Raw genomic sequence first — 13,471 nt, 5'->3', positions numbered from 1 at the left:
ATAAAAAAGATAAATATGTGTATTTGACACTTGCAACATGAACTGCGCCAGTGGGTGAACTCAACCATTCAAATACTTTGTATGCACCGCATTTGACAAACATGTCATGATTGGTGTATACATTTAAAAAAAAAAAAAAAAGCTTAAAGCCTGAAGAAGCTGGTTAGCTTTCCCTGTCCTGCTATAAGCTTCTTCTTATTAGAGGTTTTGCTGACATTTTTGCCGGGCACTTTGACTGACACATGAGTGTGCTGTTTCTTCTCAGGAGGCTCATTCTCTGATCCGCCGTGTTGATCAGAATCCAGCTGCTTCCTCTTGTTACCCTTTCTCTGCATCTGAATGCCAGTTTTCTTTCTATTACCCAGACCCAAACCTCCATTTTGGGCATTTCCACTTCTTTGCTCGAAAGCAGCCTCCCTCTGTAGCTCACTTTGCTCTTTTTTCCGGCATTCAGGGGTAGGCTTGGCTGCAAAGATTGAAACAAAGCAAAACCATGTTTGACAAGTTCGTAGCAAAAAGAAAAAGGGAAAACACTGACGAAATTGCTGACGTTAGCTGCAAGTCCAAGCAGGCTGTGTGTTTATTATGTAAAGCTAAAGTTCAACATTTGTCATGTAAACCTAATGGAGTTGAGCCTGAATTCCCACGGAAAAAAGAAAGGGAAATGGGCAAAACGTCTGTGAGTGTGTGTGTGCCTCATGGTTTTTACTATAGATGTGGGGGTTTGCAGATTTTACAGAATGGGGATTCATTTAATGGCCGAAGGTAAACACCAGTCCCAGAGCAGGACCGGGAAGGGTTCAAGGCAAGAGTTGAAAAGGTGTGCCTGGACCACAGTCCAGATGTGTAGCGTCAGAGGAAACGAATCGGAGCAGAACAAGCACAACATTGACATTTGGAGGGTTTTTTTTTTTTTTTTTGTCATGTGGTATTTTCACAAGCAAAGTTTGAAATTGTACCTGTGTTTGCATCCTGCATATCACAGCAGAACCGGTCATCCACAGCCATGGTGGGTTTTGGCTTGGGGGCTGGGTGCACACAGGTAGGGACCTGGCTGGTGCTTGGGAAGTCCAGCACCCGGTTGAGTGGTGGCTCTTCATCTTTGTATGTGCAGGCAAACTGGGACCGGATGCCCTTGTCTTTGGCCTGAAATGAAACAGCAAAACATCTCAAGGTGATATGGTGACATAGTTGATGAGCAGTCTGACACTCAGGCCAGCTGGCCTTGGTCCTCTTATTCATTAAAATTTCATTAGGTGCTTTTCCATTCCTGTTTATTTTTAATTGCAAGTATTGAATCATCACTCAGCTTACATCTGTATCTACTTAGTTGGAGTAAACACCAGGTACAATCGAAGCTGACTGGAAAGAAATTTGCTTTGCAGGATTTTACAAATAAAGTACCTGTCAGAGGTACTTTTGACTTGTAGCTCATCCTGAAAGGAATGTGAAGGTCTCTGCCAAGTTTCTCAGAATTCCAAACAACAGATGTCAAGGCATTTCACCATCCACAAATATCAAGTCGTGGTGGCACAACACGCAAAGTAAAGGGAAACGGGGATCTCCCAAGTAATTAGAGTGAATCACTGTGGATAGTTTATGGTGATACATCCAGTATATGTCAAGATATTTTAATAAAAACAAAAAGTGATGACATGCTTTTGATCAGTATCTTAGAGCTGGTGGCCAAGATTCCTGCCCTTCATAGAGCCTGGCTTTTAGCTTCGGGTTTTTAAACACCAAGATTACCCAACTCTATGCAACACCAACAACAGATGATATCAAAATAGAGGAGGAAGCAAACTGTCAAGCAGAACTTAATTAATACGGCTCCAAATCATTAGCCAACCAATACACGGTGATGTAGGGTTGTTGCACGTCAGCTCACCAATTCCTCCCAGTCTCTGAACTGATAAAAACTTGTCTTGGGGGATTTAAAAAAAAAAAATTCTAAGCAGTTTTGTGTCCTCTTTCTAAACAATACTAATAATACTAAATTGATATTGCGCCATTAAATTTTACTCCATAAAATTGTACCAAATACGAGTTTCTCAAAGCCAGACTAACACAGATACTGTGGCGAGGGTCAAATCATTTCTGCATAATTGCGCTCAACTAGACTCAAATGGTTTTAGTTCCGTCTTTTCGCATCTTCTCGTAAAAACAGTCAAGTGTAAGAGTATGTTAATACAGTCAGTTACAGCAAGTTGCCTGCCAGAGACTGGTTTAAAGATGCCCTCGTTAAAGCAAAACTGAAATACAAAGATATCCAGCCCATCAGTAACATTTTGGTAAAGGGGTTTCAGAACTTATATTGGAACTGATGCCACAATCCACCTTCAAGTCATTGAATCAGGGGAGACGTTTTGTTCAGTTTTATATCACAATTACGTCTAAAACAGAGGAAATGCAACTCATTAACAGCCTTTCTGAATAGCCAAGTTAGAACAAAGTGAATCATACTGAAGGCTACAATCCCTACCCTGGGGCACACAGATCCACAGCCTTTCATCCAGCGTTTGATCTACGTCTGCTTGGGATTATCGCAATCCAAGGATTTCACCCTTCAGGCCAGTGGGCCACAGTAGGGAGGAGAAAATCTGAGGGGAGGATGGTGGGGTGAGATTGCAGCTAACAAAGCTGGATGGGTCCATGAAGCACAGAGGTGTCAAATTCTTTGTGCTTTTCAGATAAACGTCTTTAAAACAACGGCAACTTCAAGATGGAGACATTAACACGTATGCAGCTCTACATGCATGCTAATAAACACAAAAAAGGGGCGATAAGGAGTAACTAATCCAGCTACACCAAGTGTGTATACCAATTTTGGATTGTTAAATTTGCACTGACATACAGGAGATGGAACAAGTAACAGGTGCACCATTAACCAGAGCAGAAACTGAAACATGATCCTTATAAATAAATTAAAATGCACCCATTCCTCAGCTTCTCCTGTATGCCATAGAGGCACAACAGTGGAGTTTCAGGGAAGGTTCTCTAAGTCTGGATCATCTGTGGCACTGAGAAACAGATTTGGAAAACATACCAAAAACAGAAACTAAATCTGTCCATCTCTGCGTGTGCCAGTTGACGTCAGTGCATGATGAAACCGCTGGAGAAGTCTGGGATTAAGTCATTTAGCAGACAACAGGAAACAATAACCTTTCAAGTTTCCCTTGCTAGTCGAGTTACGCGACTGATATGGCATCTTCAAAGTGAAATTGATGCAGAAAGCTTCCGCTCGCCGAGTTCAGGAAGCGGTGAGCTGCCCAGGGACCATTACTACGCACTCAAACAGGAAGGCAGCCAGATTGTGGGGAGCTAAAATGACATCTGGTAGCGCAATCAAATCAGGGAGCCATTTCATACAATATATTCAGCATCAAGTTCAGAAAACAAAAGACAAAAAAAAACAAACAAACAAAAAAAAAGGGAGTTCACACACCTGATCAGCTTTATATATATATATATATATATATTTATTAAGATCACTTAAAAATACTCAGCAACACAAACTCCCATTTGTTTTGCTAATTAACGCTTCTGCCTGTAAGCAGCATAACACTGTAACAGGAACAAAGCAGAATTTGACTTTTATAGATTAAACGTTGCTACCAGCTCATGGTAATTTCAAAAGGTCACAATATATGCTTTCTGAGGTTTTCCCACTCCTCCGGTTAATCGAACGGGTTCTTGTGGTCGTAAAAAGTCTGCAACTGCCTGATATGGCTCGTTTGTAGTCCGGGATATTCTTCCTTTACTTAATGACATCACCATGAACCCTACGTACATATATGCCTGTCTCGTGGATTGTTGCCCTGTATACGTTTTCTGCTAAAAAGTACAGAAAGTTTCTGTCTCTGTTCCCGAGATTTGTTCCTTTTAACTATTCCTAAAGCCTGTACGGAGTTTGGGGGGGAAAAAGCTGAAAAAGTACACTTGAATCCAGCTCCAATGCTACCTGAATCTTAAAGAGCTGCTCTCACTAGATGACGTTACATTTGATATGACGCAGGAACATCTGGCCTTGACACTCTTGAAAAGGAGATTATTGGTCTCAGGAGCTTTAATGTCCTTGTTAAAAGTAGGTTTCCCTGCTCAGATTGATGACATTCTGAAAACTGAACGATAAACTGGTGAGGTGATCCATCCATTTGGCATACCTGCATAACCCCTTATCAACTTTTTCCAGTCCATAGTAGAAAGCTTCCTAACTGGATGCATACAGGTATGGCTTCGGAATATCACAGCATGTGACCATAAACTTGTTATGAGGTCTGTTGAAACTGCATCAGAAATGATTGCTTCACCACGACCACAACTTCAAGATATCTGCACCTCCCACTGCAGGAGAAAAGTGCAATGTATCAATCACCACGCATCTCCAATCTCCCGTAAGGGAAGTGTTTAGAGTGCATCAGTAGTCAAACCGCTCACCTCAGAGACAGTTTTTACCCGCAGACGGTTAGACTTCAGACAAAACAAGGCTTAAATAAATGTAGATGCTGTGGATTGATTTATGGATACTTTCATCTTTGCTTAATTTTCCTTCCAGGCATGGTTTTAGGTTGCCTTCAAATATATATATTTTATGAATTGCACAGCTTATTGTTGAACTTTAATATTTATTGAACTAATTATTCATAGTTGTCTGGTTTTAAGAGCCGGGGTACTATAATGCACATGAAGACCAAACTTGGACATAAATCGAATCGGATGTGGAGAAGCCGGATCATCTAAAACATGCAAGGCACTTGGGTCTGGAGGACCGGGATTGGGGGAAAACACTGGTTTAGAACCCTGAAAGGAAAAATGAGCCGCTGCGGTGCATCTTTTTTTCCTTTCCATTTTAAAACCCAATCAGAGCACAGTGGGCATTTCAGGGGTGGGGAGCCTTAAGGAGACAGGAGCTAGAACAGAACGTTTCCGCTAGGAGACAAGGGATGATGCAGAAATGGACAGAATGAAGAAAATTGATGTGAACATTAACTTGTCCAGTCACCAACCTCTTCTTTTTGACTGCAAATATACCCTTTTGAACCTGTAAATGAGCAGAACGGTCTCTTTAGCAGAGTCAAATGTGCGGAATACATGATGTGCAGTTTAAAAAGGTAGAGCTATCTTATAATAACGCATTCTACTTCCTCATCAAAACCTAAATTATCCACAAGGCACTCGATCCTGGATCGCAATGTGTTCAGCAAAGGAAGCCTTGAGCTGTAGTCTCCAACACTGCAGATGAAGAACAACCCAAGATGTCAGCTAAGCAAGCTTTTTCTGCAGTCTTATAGAAATATTCTGCAGTAGAGTTCCCCTTTAAAATTATTGCTACAAAGATACACGGTGAGTGAAAAAAAATTTACAGTTGAAACTGGAATGGCCAACTCGCGGTTTAATTCATTAACCAGCCCAGGTTCAGTTTACATCCATCTCCGCCTCTGTTCCTGAGTTATGGCATTGAATAACCACCAGAAGAGTGTTTACGCAGAACATTATGATGTCACAGTGAAGTTTTCACTTCCTCGCGTTATCCTGAAAGTCTGCCATGGTTAGCACGGGAATTCTTGAGTTCAAAATGACTTTGAGAGGTCAAAGGGCTCTTGACATTTGACCTCACAACCACCGCTGGCGTGGAGGCATAAAAATAAAAGCATACAAACGCATACATTTCTGTCAAAATGTCTCCTTCTCAAACTAACTGCAGAGAACATCGGAGTGAAAGAAGAACCGCTCAGTTCTCAGCCAAGAAAGAAAGAGATACCGATATCAAATGTACAGCATACTGCACTGTAAGCAAAAGGGCCCCGACAATAACTTATCATCAGGATTGGTTAATGGTTTGAATCCCTCACAAATAATTCATTTTATGCCCTGGACTTAAACTGCACACCCAAACCAACACTAAGAGCTAAAATGCAGCTGTGTAAACGTGAACGGTGGAAGTCAGTAAGTCAGCTAAGCAAATAAATAATTCATACTCGGGAGAAATTACAGGATGCAAAGTGTATTTTCAGTGTTTGCACATCTGATTCGATTTGAAGTAAGCGATGGTTTCGATTTGGGGCTCTTGGATGGAGAGCCCGCGTTACCTTGGGTTTGATCAGGTTTAGTCGGCTCTGGACTCTGTTCCTCAAGGGCTCTGGAGAACATCCAGTAGACACTTCAGGGGATCTGCATAGAGCACCACAATGAGAGGCAAAGAAGAGAGGTTTATAATATGAGAGAAGCTAGAAGATTACATGGTTAGACTGACCAAGAAATCTGACCACCATTTCTGAAAACACAGTTCTCCCAATTTTCAATTTCCACAGTCAGACACTCGGTGTCATCCACCTCAGACATAGCGCAGCTCCCTCTCAAACATGACCAGTGGCTATTATTTTATAGTATTTTTATTACAGATGTTTGACCAGATAAATTGTTCCAGTGTGATGTGGGTGGATTTTCCTCCATATGGTTTCATTGACAGTTGTAGAGTCCCATGTTGGTCTGATTGTTGCCTCGGGGGTTTTCCTACTCTCCCAGTGTGTAAAAACAGTCTAATCTTATTCAAACTCAAGAAGAGGAGTTTTACCTTAAGACTTTTTTCCATTAGGGACAAAAAAAAATTGTTTGAGATCCATCAGACTTTGTAGGGGGGCTGTAGCTGGAGATGTAGTTGGACATTTTACCATTTTATTATGCTGGCATGATGTTGCCTCTCTCTTCGTACACCGTCTGTCAAATGAAGCTTCTTAAACTGTAGGAAACTTTCTAATTAATAGTTCATAATGTTTCATTAAGTATCAAAAACGGCCTTCTCAAAACTCCTCAAGCTCAAAGCGTCTCAAGAAAAACAGTCAAACATTTCTTCTTCGTATAGATATTCAGTAAAAATATCTATATGTTAACAATATCCAATAACAATAAGCAGTGAAACGTTGCAAAATGAGACAATGCGATCACAATTGTAGCTCTGATGATGAGTTCTGCCTGTCAACTTGTCAGTCACTTTGGCCTGGAGTGAAAACTTTGGAGATGCTTCAAACATTTCTACTTGTGTTCAAAAACCTGCAAAGATTACCACCAGCATCAGCTATACTTTGTGCTACAGCAAATACCAGCAAGATAAAATACCAAAAAAAACTGGTGTGGTGAAAACCAAATGCCCTGCCTTCATTTAAAATCTGATTTGTGCCCTTTAGTTAAACCCACATGACCCAGTGTGGCCAACCTGAACAGCATGAGGACGCAGGTCCCTTCAGCTCCACTGAGGACAGGCTGATCCTCAGACAGCACGTCTGCCTTGTTTGGACATGGAGGAGTCAGGGCTTCTTCATCCAGCAGTGCCATAAGGACCTTTAAAGTGTCTCGACCTCCTAATGCAGTGGCGTGATTGATTGCGTACGCTTTCGGCTGGGGATGAACACAACAAGAGTCAGCGCAGACAGTATAAGAAGATGAAATGGGTGGTGTGTGAATGTAAAGACTTGTGGAGTCAAAAAAAAACCCATCTGGCTGGAGAGCAGAGGTTCTACATTACCCTGGCAGGACTGATCCCTGTCCCGCTTCCATTAGCAGCCTGTTTCTGGATCTGATGCAGCTGGAAAATCCTGTCCTTTAGCTCCTTTGAAGTCTCGTCAGCTGCAGCATACACCTCATCTCCACTGCTGCGTCCCTTCACCAGCACTGCCCTGATGGCGGTCACCAACCTGGCTCCACATGCACTGAGAAGTCAGCACAGGGACAGTCAGTGACAGATGCCGCACGATCTGTGTCCTGCTACAGGTTGAGATAAAGTTGGAGCGTTTTTGAAAAGTGGAAGTTCTTCCATAACACACACACACACACAAGTTAATCTGGATGGAATTAATAGTGTTCAGGAGTTCAGCCAATCTTTGCCAACATGAATAACTCTCTTAAAACCTGAAAAACCAAGAGAAACTGGGGCCACAGTTTGAATGTCCTCAAAAGATATACTGCAGCTTCATTTTCAATTAACTGAACACTGACTTTAAGGGCTTGGTGCAATTGTTTCAGAGTCAACATCCAGTTGAGCTTTATTTCACTGCAATGCTTTGCCAATATTAACAGTTATGAAGCAGAAAATATGTTCCAAAGCCATATTAAGGTCACCATGGGCACCGTCACTGCACTCAGCTATAGACCGTTAGCACAGAAACTCCAGGATTTATGGGGGATTTTCTTCCGTGTTCGTCTACACCGAATGTCCAAAAATCATGGCAACATATCACTTATGTAGGTTGCTAACATTCAAGTGCACTATAGCATGTAAGAAAAGACTACTGTAAGTGTGGAGAGGCGGTGGACCAACCCTGACCCAGTACTGAATTGAGCAAGTGGGGCTCAGTAACAGAATCATTTGGGAAAACAGATGTTCACCGAACAAGGGATCCTGAACTCACCACAGAAGGTGTTTGTATGAAGAAATACAGTACTCCGCTGAGAGTGTAAAGGCACTGCCTGTTGAAAGACACATGCTGGCCGACTTAATCAGTGTCTCATTAGACGGGGGCTCTCTCATCACCTCGCATGAACTGAGAACCCTCAGAAGAGCAGCAAGAGTTGAACACACACCGCACAAACATCACAATGTGTTGTTACGGCTCGACCGAGTGAATCTGAAGTCACTACTGCTACAAAGGGTGCCTTCAACAAGCTTAATCTCAAAGCTCACATGATTGAACGGCTAAATCATTTCTGATAACCACTTCTGTTGTGGAGCCAAATGCCTCGACATCCAAAATAATCTGTAATGGTATGAAGAATGATCTGGAGAGCTTAGGGTTTGATCATCAAAGTAAGTCAACCAAACGAAGACGAGCTTTGATGTAGAGAAGATGAACATGCTTTAGCAATCCAAATGTTATCATGAGGAGCTTGGATGGGAGTCATTATAGGGATTTGGAGGAAATAATAACAAGCTGCAGTGGCACAGGTGGATTTTATGATCACAGGTGTGATTTCAGTGAACAGGTGTCCAACGGGCTGATGCACCAAGCTTTAAGTATTCCCACCAGTTGGAGTTGTGATATATGCATACATTTTCTTTTCAATAGTAAATACTATCTGATTTTTCACGTTTCTCTCCAAATGCATTAAAGTGAAACCTGGTAATCTGAATGAAATGAACTTTTAGGGCAGGGTGACATTTTTAACAAACCTTAAAGACAGATTTACATGAAATAGCCTGAAAAAACAAAACAAAACAAAAAAAACAACACCAGGTTCTTTGAACTCTTACGAATGCATACAGTTTGTGAGAATCCACCTTGCCGAGGTGAAAACAGCCAGTTGGGCCCAGATGGAGCCTCTTACCGGCATCAGTCACTGCCACTTCTACAACTGCCTGTTCTTAGCATGAACATTTATGACATTTATGGTGGCAGAGCTGAAGCACAGCAGAGAGGAAGAGGGCAGGACCCGTCAGTTGTATCATTTAAACTTTTAAGCAGTAGCAGGTACACCTTCCTCTCAAGGTGATAAAGTTAAAAAGTGAGAGAGATAATGTTTTTTGTTTTTAATCTTTTTTAACCTTTCATTTCTATATTCTGAATATAACAATGAAGACAGTAGGCGGTTGGCCTACTGTCAGTTTAGCACAGTGTTTCTCAATTCCGGTCCTCATGACCCACTGCCCTGCATGTTTTCAATGTTTCCCTCCTCCACCACACCTGATTCAAATGAATGGCTGCTTATCAGGCCACTACAGAGCTTGATGACGAGCTGATCATTTGAATCAGGTGTGGTGGAGGAGGGAAACTTCGAAAACATGCAGGGCAGTGGGTCATGAGGACCGGAATTGAGAAACACTGGTTTAGCATAACTACAGGGAGTATTTTGACAACTTTCCTTGCCTTTTTTCAAAAGAAATAATTAGAAATTCTTATTTATTTATATTTAGTTTCATGTCTTATGTCCTGAATATGGAGCTAAAGTTGGGAGGTGATTGTGATGATAGCTTAGCTTAGCATAAACACTGGAAACTGAGAGAAATTGCTATATGTAAAACAGTTTAGTCAAATGAGACATATTGTACCAACACATTTTTTAAGTCTTCACAAAGTTAGGCTGGCTTCTTTCCTCTGTCCTAAGTCTATTCAAAGTTAAGATAGTAACTGCTAGCTGTGTTTTTATACCTAACAGACAGTTTTTCATTTTACTGTATGCCAAGGAAATGAATAAACCTAAACAAAATGCAGAATTATTCATGATTCTAGTTGCTGAAACTCTTGTTGCATCTTAAATTAAAATCTGACCAAAATTCTAAACTGAACCACAACAAAAATGATCAGACTGAATGGTCAACCTGTTGTACTCTGTAAACGAGTCAAACATCTGCAACCATGCAACACCTGAATGGAAATACATTATGTAATAATAGTTTAGTTCCGAATGGAGCACATATCCTCCTCCATGCATTTCCACTTAAGTGTGTCACAGGAACTGATGCATCAACCCAAATCTAACAGTAAGGCTGATATAAGCTGTGTTGTTAACCTTGGGTCAGGAATCTCCCCTAATATTTCTTCCAGGTTGTCTAGAAACTGGACATAGTCAGACAGGCCTTTGACATGCTTCCTCAGTGGATTGGACTCTGCTGGAGCGTAGCCCTTCCCTCCAAGCTGGATGGCCCTAACAAATGATGTCACAGCCTGCAAAAAAGAAAAAGTGCCCCAGATGTTACAGTTGATTGGATTACTCCAGTTTTTAAGTCATAGCTTTGACTTTGTAATGATGTAACGCCAGATATAGATATATATAAATGTATATATATGGGCACTGAAGCTGCATACACAATGAGATTGGCGGTTTCTTACCAAGAATAGAGAATTTTTGCTGTCATGGGCAGCATGCTTAATGTCAGTAAATGCCTGTCGTCCGAGGGTGCGACTGGGGACGTCGAGGGTGAGCGCCAAGGCCATATCATTCTTGGAGTTTACAAGCAAACTTAGATAGGAGCAGAAAACACGCCTCACTGCCATTTTCACCTAGTCACATAAAACAGAAAGAACGGCACTTTAGTCCACGAATGTCAATCGAAGGCAAAATGGAGGACTGCAGTCACTAAAGATTTGGCTTTTGAGTGATAGTTGACAAAGGAAGTAGCAACAGTAGCAACTTTGAAACTGGGAAAGGCAAGCCTGGCTTCATTCAGTTAAAAAAAAAAAAAAAGAAATTTATACATCTTTTTATATACTTTCCTCAGTACAAAAAACAACTCCAGTAATGTTGTAATAAAGTCTTCTCAGCCAGCATTGCATTATTACGGTTCCCTGACTTATGCAAAATATGCTGGGAAGTTTTATCTCTACTATAACTTTAGAAAAAAAACAAAAACTTTTGGACCGAGATGTGCACAGGTGGTGCGCATCGACGCCCAAAATGAACAGGAGCTTCACAGCACGAGTGAAACCACAAAAAACAGCAGCCTGTATTTGCTCCGAAAAGATGACATCACTGTATAATTTGTAATACAGCAGCAAGCCTCGACTAAAAATCTCATAAATTTGCAAATGACAGAAAAGGAAGGAGACTGTGTTACAGAAGCTCTTGTCCAGCTCAACACCACATCGTGTTTTAAACATCTGTGTGGTAACGGAATTCACACTGCACTCTTAAATCTGAGTGATATGATATAGAGGTCCTGTCAATAAGAGCAGGATGAATTCCAGACAGAAATTAAGTCCAGTGAAAGGGGTGGAAAAGAAAAAGCATGGATTATTGCCTGCAGGAGAAAGGCATTTCACATTACTAAAACAACTTTATATAAGGATAGATGGCATAGTGGAGAAGGGGAATTTCTCATGAGAGTTTATTAAGTAAATTGCACCTTTTATTATTCATGCAGAGAAGTGAGGTCGGGCCTACCTGTGAGCTGCAGGGCCTGCTTTTACTACACGGTGTTGATGGGATGGAGGAGTCTGGCAGCTCTGGGACCTCAGTGTTCCCTGATAGGAATTCAAACAGCTGGATCTTGGCAAAAGAATAAAGAAAATATTAAAGAGATCAATTAATTGGCCTTATCTCTAACTCGGTAGCCAATCTGATCGTCCACAATCAACATCTTCAGCTGGATTTCAACTAACTCTTGCTCACCGGGCTCACAGGCTCCTCTGGGTCCGAGTCCACTACTCTCAGCTGTTTGTACATTGAGAGGATATCAACCAGGTCCACGGTGTTGGAGCGTTTCAGGAAAGACTCATATGCCTTCAGGGTGAGATCATAGTTCTCCAAGCATGCAAAACTTGGGGGTGGCAGGTGAAGTTTGTCTAACAATAAGTGTTTCCAGGCCATCAGGACATCACTCAGAGCCACTTTGAACTCTCCGCCGCGCTGTCATAGGAGGAGAGAAGACAGTGAAAGCAGCAGCCATAATTACTAACGGCCTGGAACCAATCAGTTCTAAAGCAAAAAGACCTTCTGCTGCTGCTCATGGCTCGAAAGTAAGCCATGAGCGATCTCAGTTGGAAAGCTGTGGTAATCACCTATGGTCATGATGACAGTCAGCATGATGGTTCCACTAAAATATGTTGTGATGAGCATGAGGTGGATCGGGCTCAAACTGTCTGACTTTTTGGCCACCAGATAACATGCAGCAAGAATTTTGCTGCGGCAGATCAAGAAACATTTTAATGTTTTATTCTTGCTTTTTAGTTTCTTCATTTGGATTTGCTTTTCTTTTAAAGGAAGCCACTTTCAGATAAGTAGAAAGTTAATATACGCATAAGGTGTTGGCCAGTTATGAATTTGCATTGCCATAAACAGCTGGGTATTTCCACTCTTCCCTTAGATTACCCTAACTGAACTTTTTAACTGATTTTATGTTTGTGTACTAATTGTGTTAGAAAACTAAGGGTATATACAAACTGTTACCTGTTTATTTACTTCTGCCATGGCCAGTTGCAATACCATCAGCATGCCATCTGCTCCATGAATGGTGGTCCTTTCAGAATGTAAAACCCTGCCGCACTCCCTCCTGAAGGTTTTCACCATCAGCTTGAGACGGTCTCCTAAAGCCTCCATTATTTCCTATAACAACAAGTAAAGGAAAATACTCGCTCAGTCTGATTTATTTGCGGCAGGACAACGAATACAACCTTGTGAAATTTAAATGACCTAATGCAGTTAGTGTGAACTGAAAGCTAATTCAAAAGTAATGTATAACTCATTTTTTAAAGAATTTCTTTCCAATTTCCTTGAAAATCCTTCTTGCAGGCGGTGGAAAGCAGTTTCTGAGGTAACTCAACGTGATCTGTAAGTATACAGATATAAACCCGCAACAGCAAAATAATGACTGAAAAAAATTGTATTAAACACTTCTAACCTTTTATATATTGAGACAGCCTTCCAGAATACAAGCCCACGACAAAAGTCCAACTGTTTTGAAATTTTAAATTGACGATGACGTTACTGTTTTATAGCCAATCAACTTGCAACAAGTACTAGTGGGCCGTTGCTGGTAAAGAGA

At 41.3% G+C, this 13,471-nt stretch overlaps 1 protein-coding gene across 1 annotated transcript; it reads right to left on the bottom strand.

Annotated features, from left to right (window-relative positions):
* Nucleotides 1-131: 131 nt before the first annotated feature.
* On the bottom strand, nt 132-13,378 carry parpbp (PARP1 binding protein). The gene is made up of 11 exons (XM_072377724.1): nt 13,328-13,378; nt 12,877-13,032; nt 12,100-12,336; nt 11,872-11,976; nt 10,821-10,991; nt 10,501-10,655; nt 7,523-7,706; nt 7,214-7,395; nt 6,090-6,171; nt 960-1,146; nt 132-466 (listed from the first exon to the last, which is right to left on the bottom strand). The coding sequence occupies exons 2-11, from the start codon at nt 13,024-13,026 to the stop codon at nt 144-146; spliced, it is 1,776 nt and encodes a 591-aa protein (XP_072233825.1). The 5' UTR covers nt 13,027-13,032; nt 13,328-13,378; the 3' UTR covers nt 132-143.
* Between the last annotated feature and the right edge of the window lie 93 nt (nt 13,379-13,471).

The sequence above is a fragment of the Leuresthes tenuis genome, unplaced genomic scaffold (assembly GCF_036924035.1).
Source record: "Leuresthes tenuis unplaced genomic scaffold, fLeuTen1.0.hap1 SCAF_23, whole genome shotgun sequence".
Taxonomy (NCBI): domain Eukaryota; kingdom Metazoa; phylum Chordata; class Actinopteri; order Atheriniformes; family Atherinopsidae; genus Leuresthes; species Leuresthes tenuis.
The sequence above is the reverse complement of the archived record's forward strand: the minus strand, read 5'-3'. Positions and strand labels throughout refer to the sequence as shown.

Excerpts from the sequence above, each read along its gene's own strand:
- parpbp (XM_072377724.1), bottom strand. The coding sequence starts at position 13,026 with ATGGAGGCTTTAGGAGACCGTCTCAAGCTGATGGTGAAAACCTTCAGG. Across the intron at positions 10,992-11,871 it reads GCAGGCCCTGCAGCTCACAG|GTGAAAATGGCAGTGAGGCG; the intron begins GTAGGCCCGACC and ends TTATGTGACTAG. Across the intron at positions 467-959 it reads TATGCAGGATGCAAACACAG|CCAAGCCTACCCCTGAATGC; the intron begins GTACAATTTCAA and ends CAATCTTTGCAG.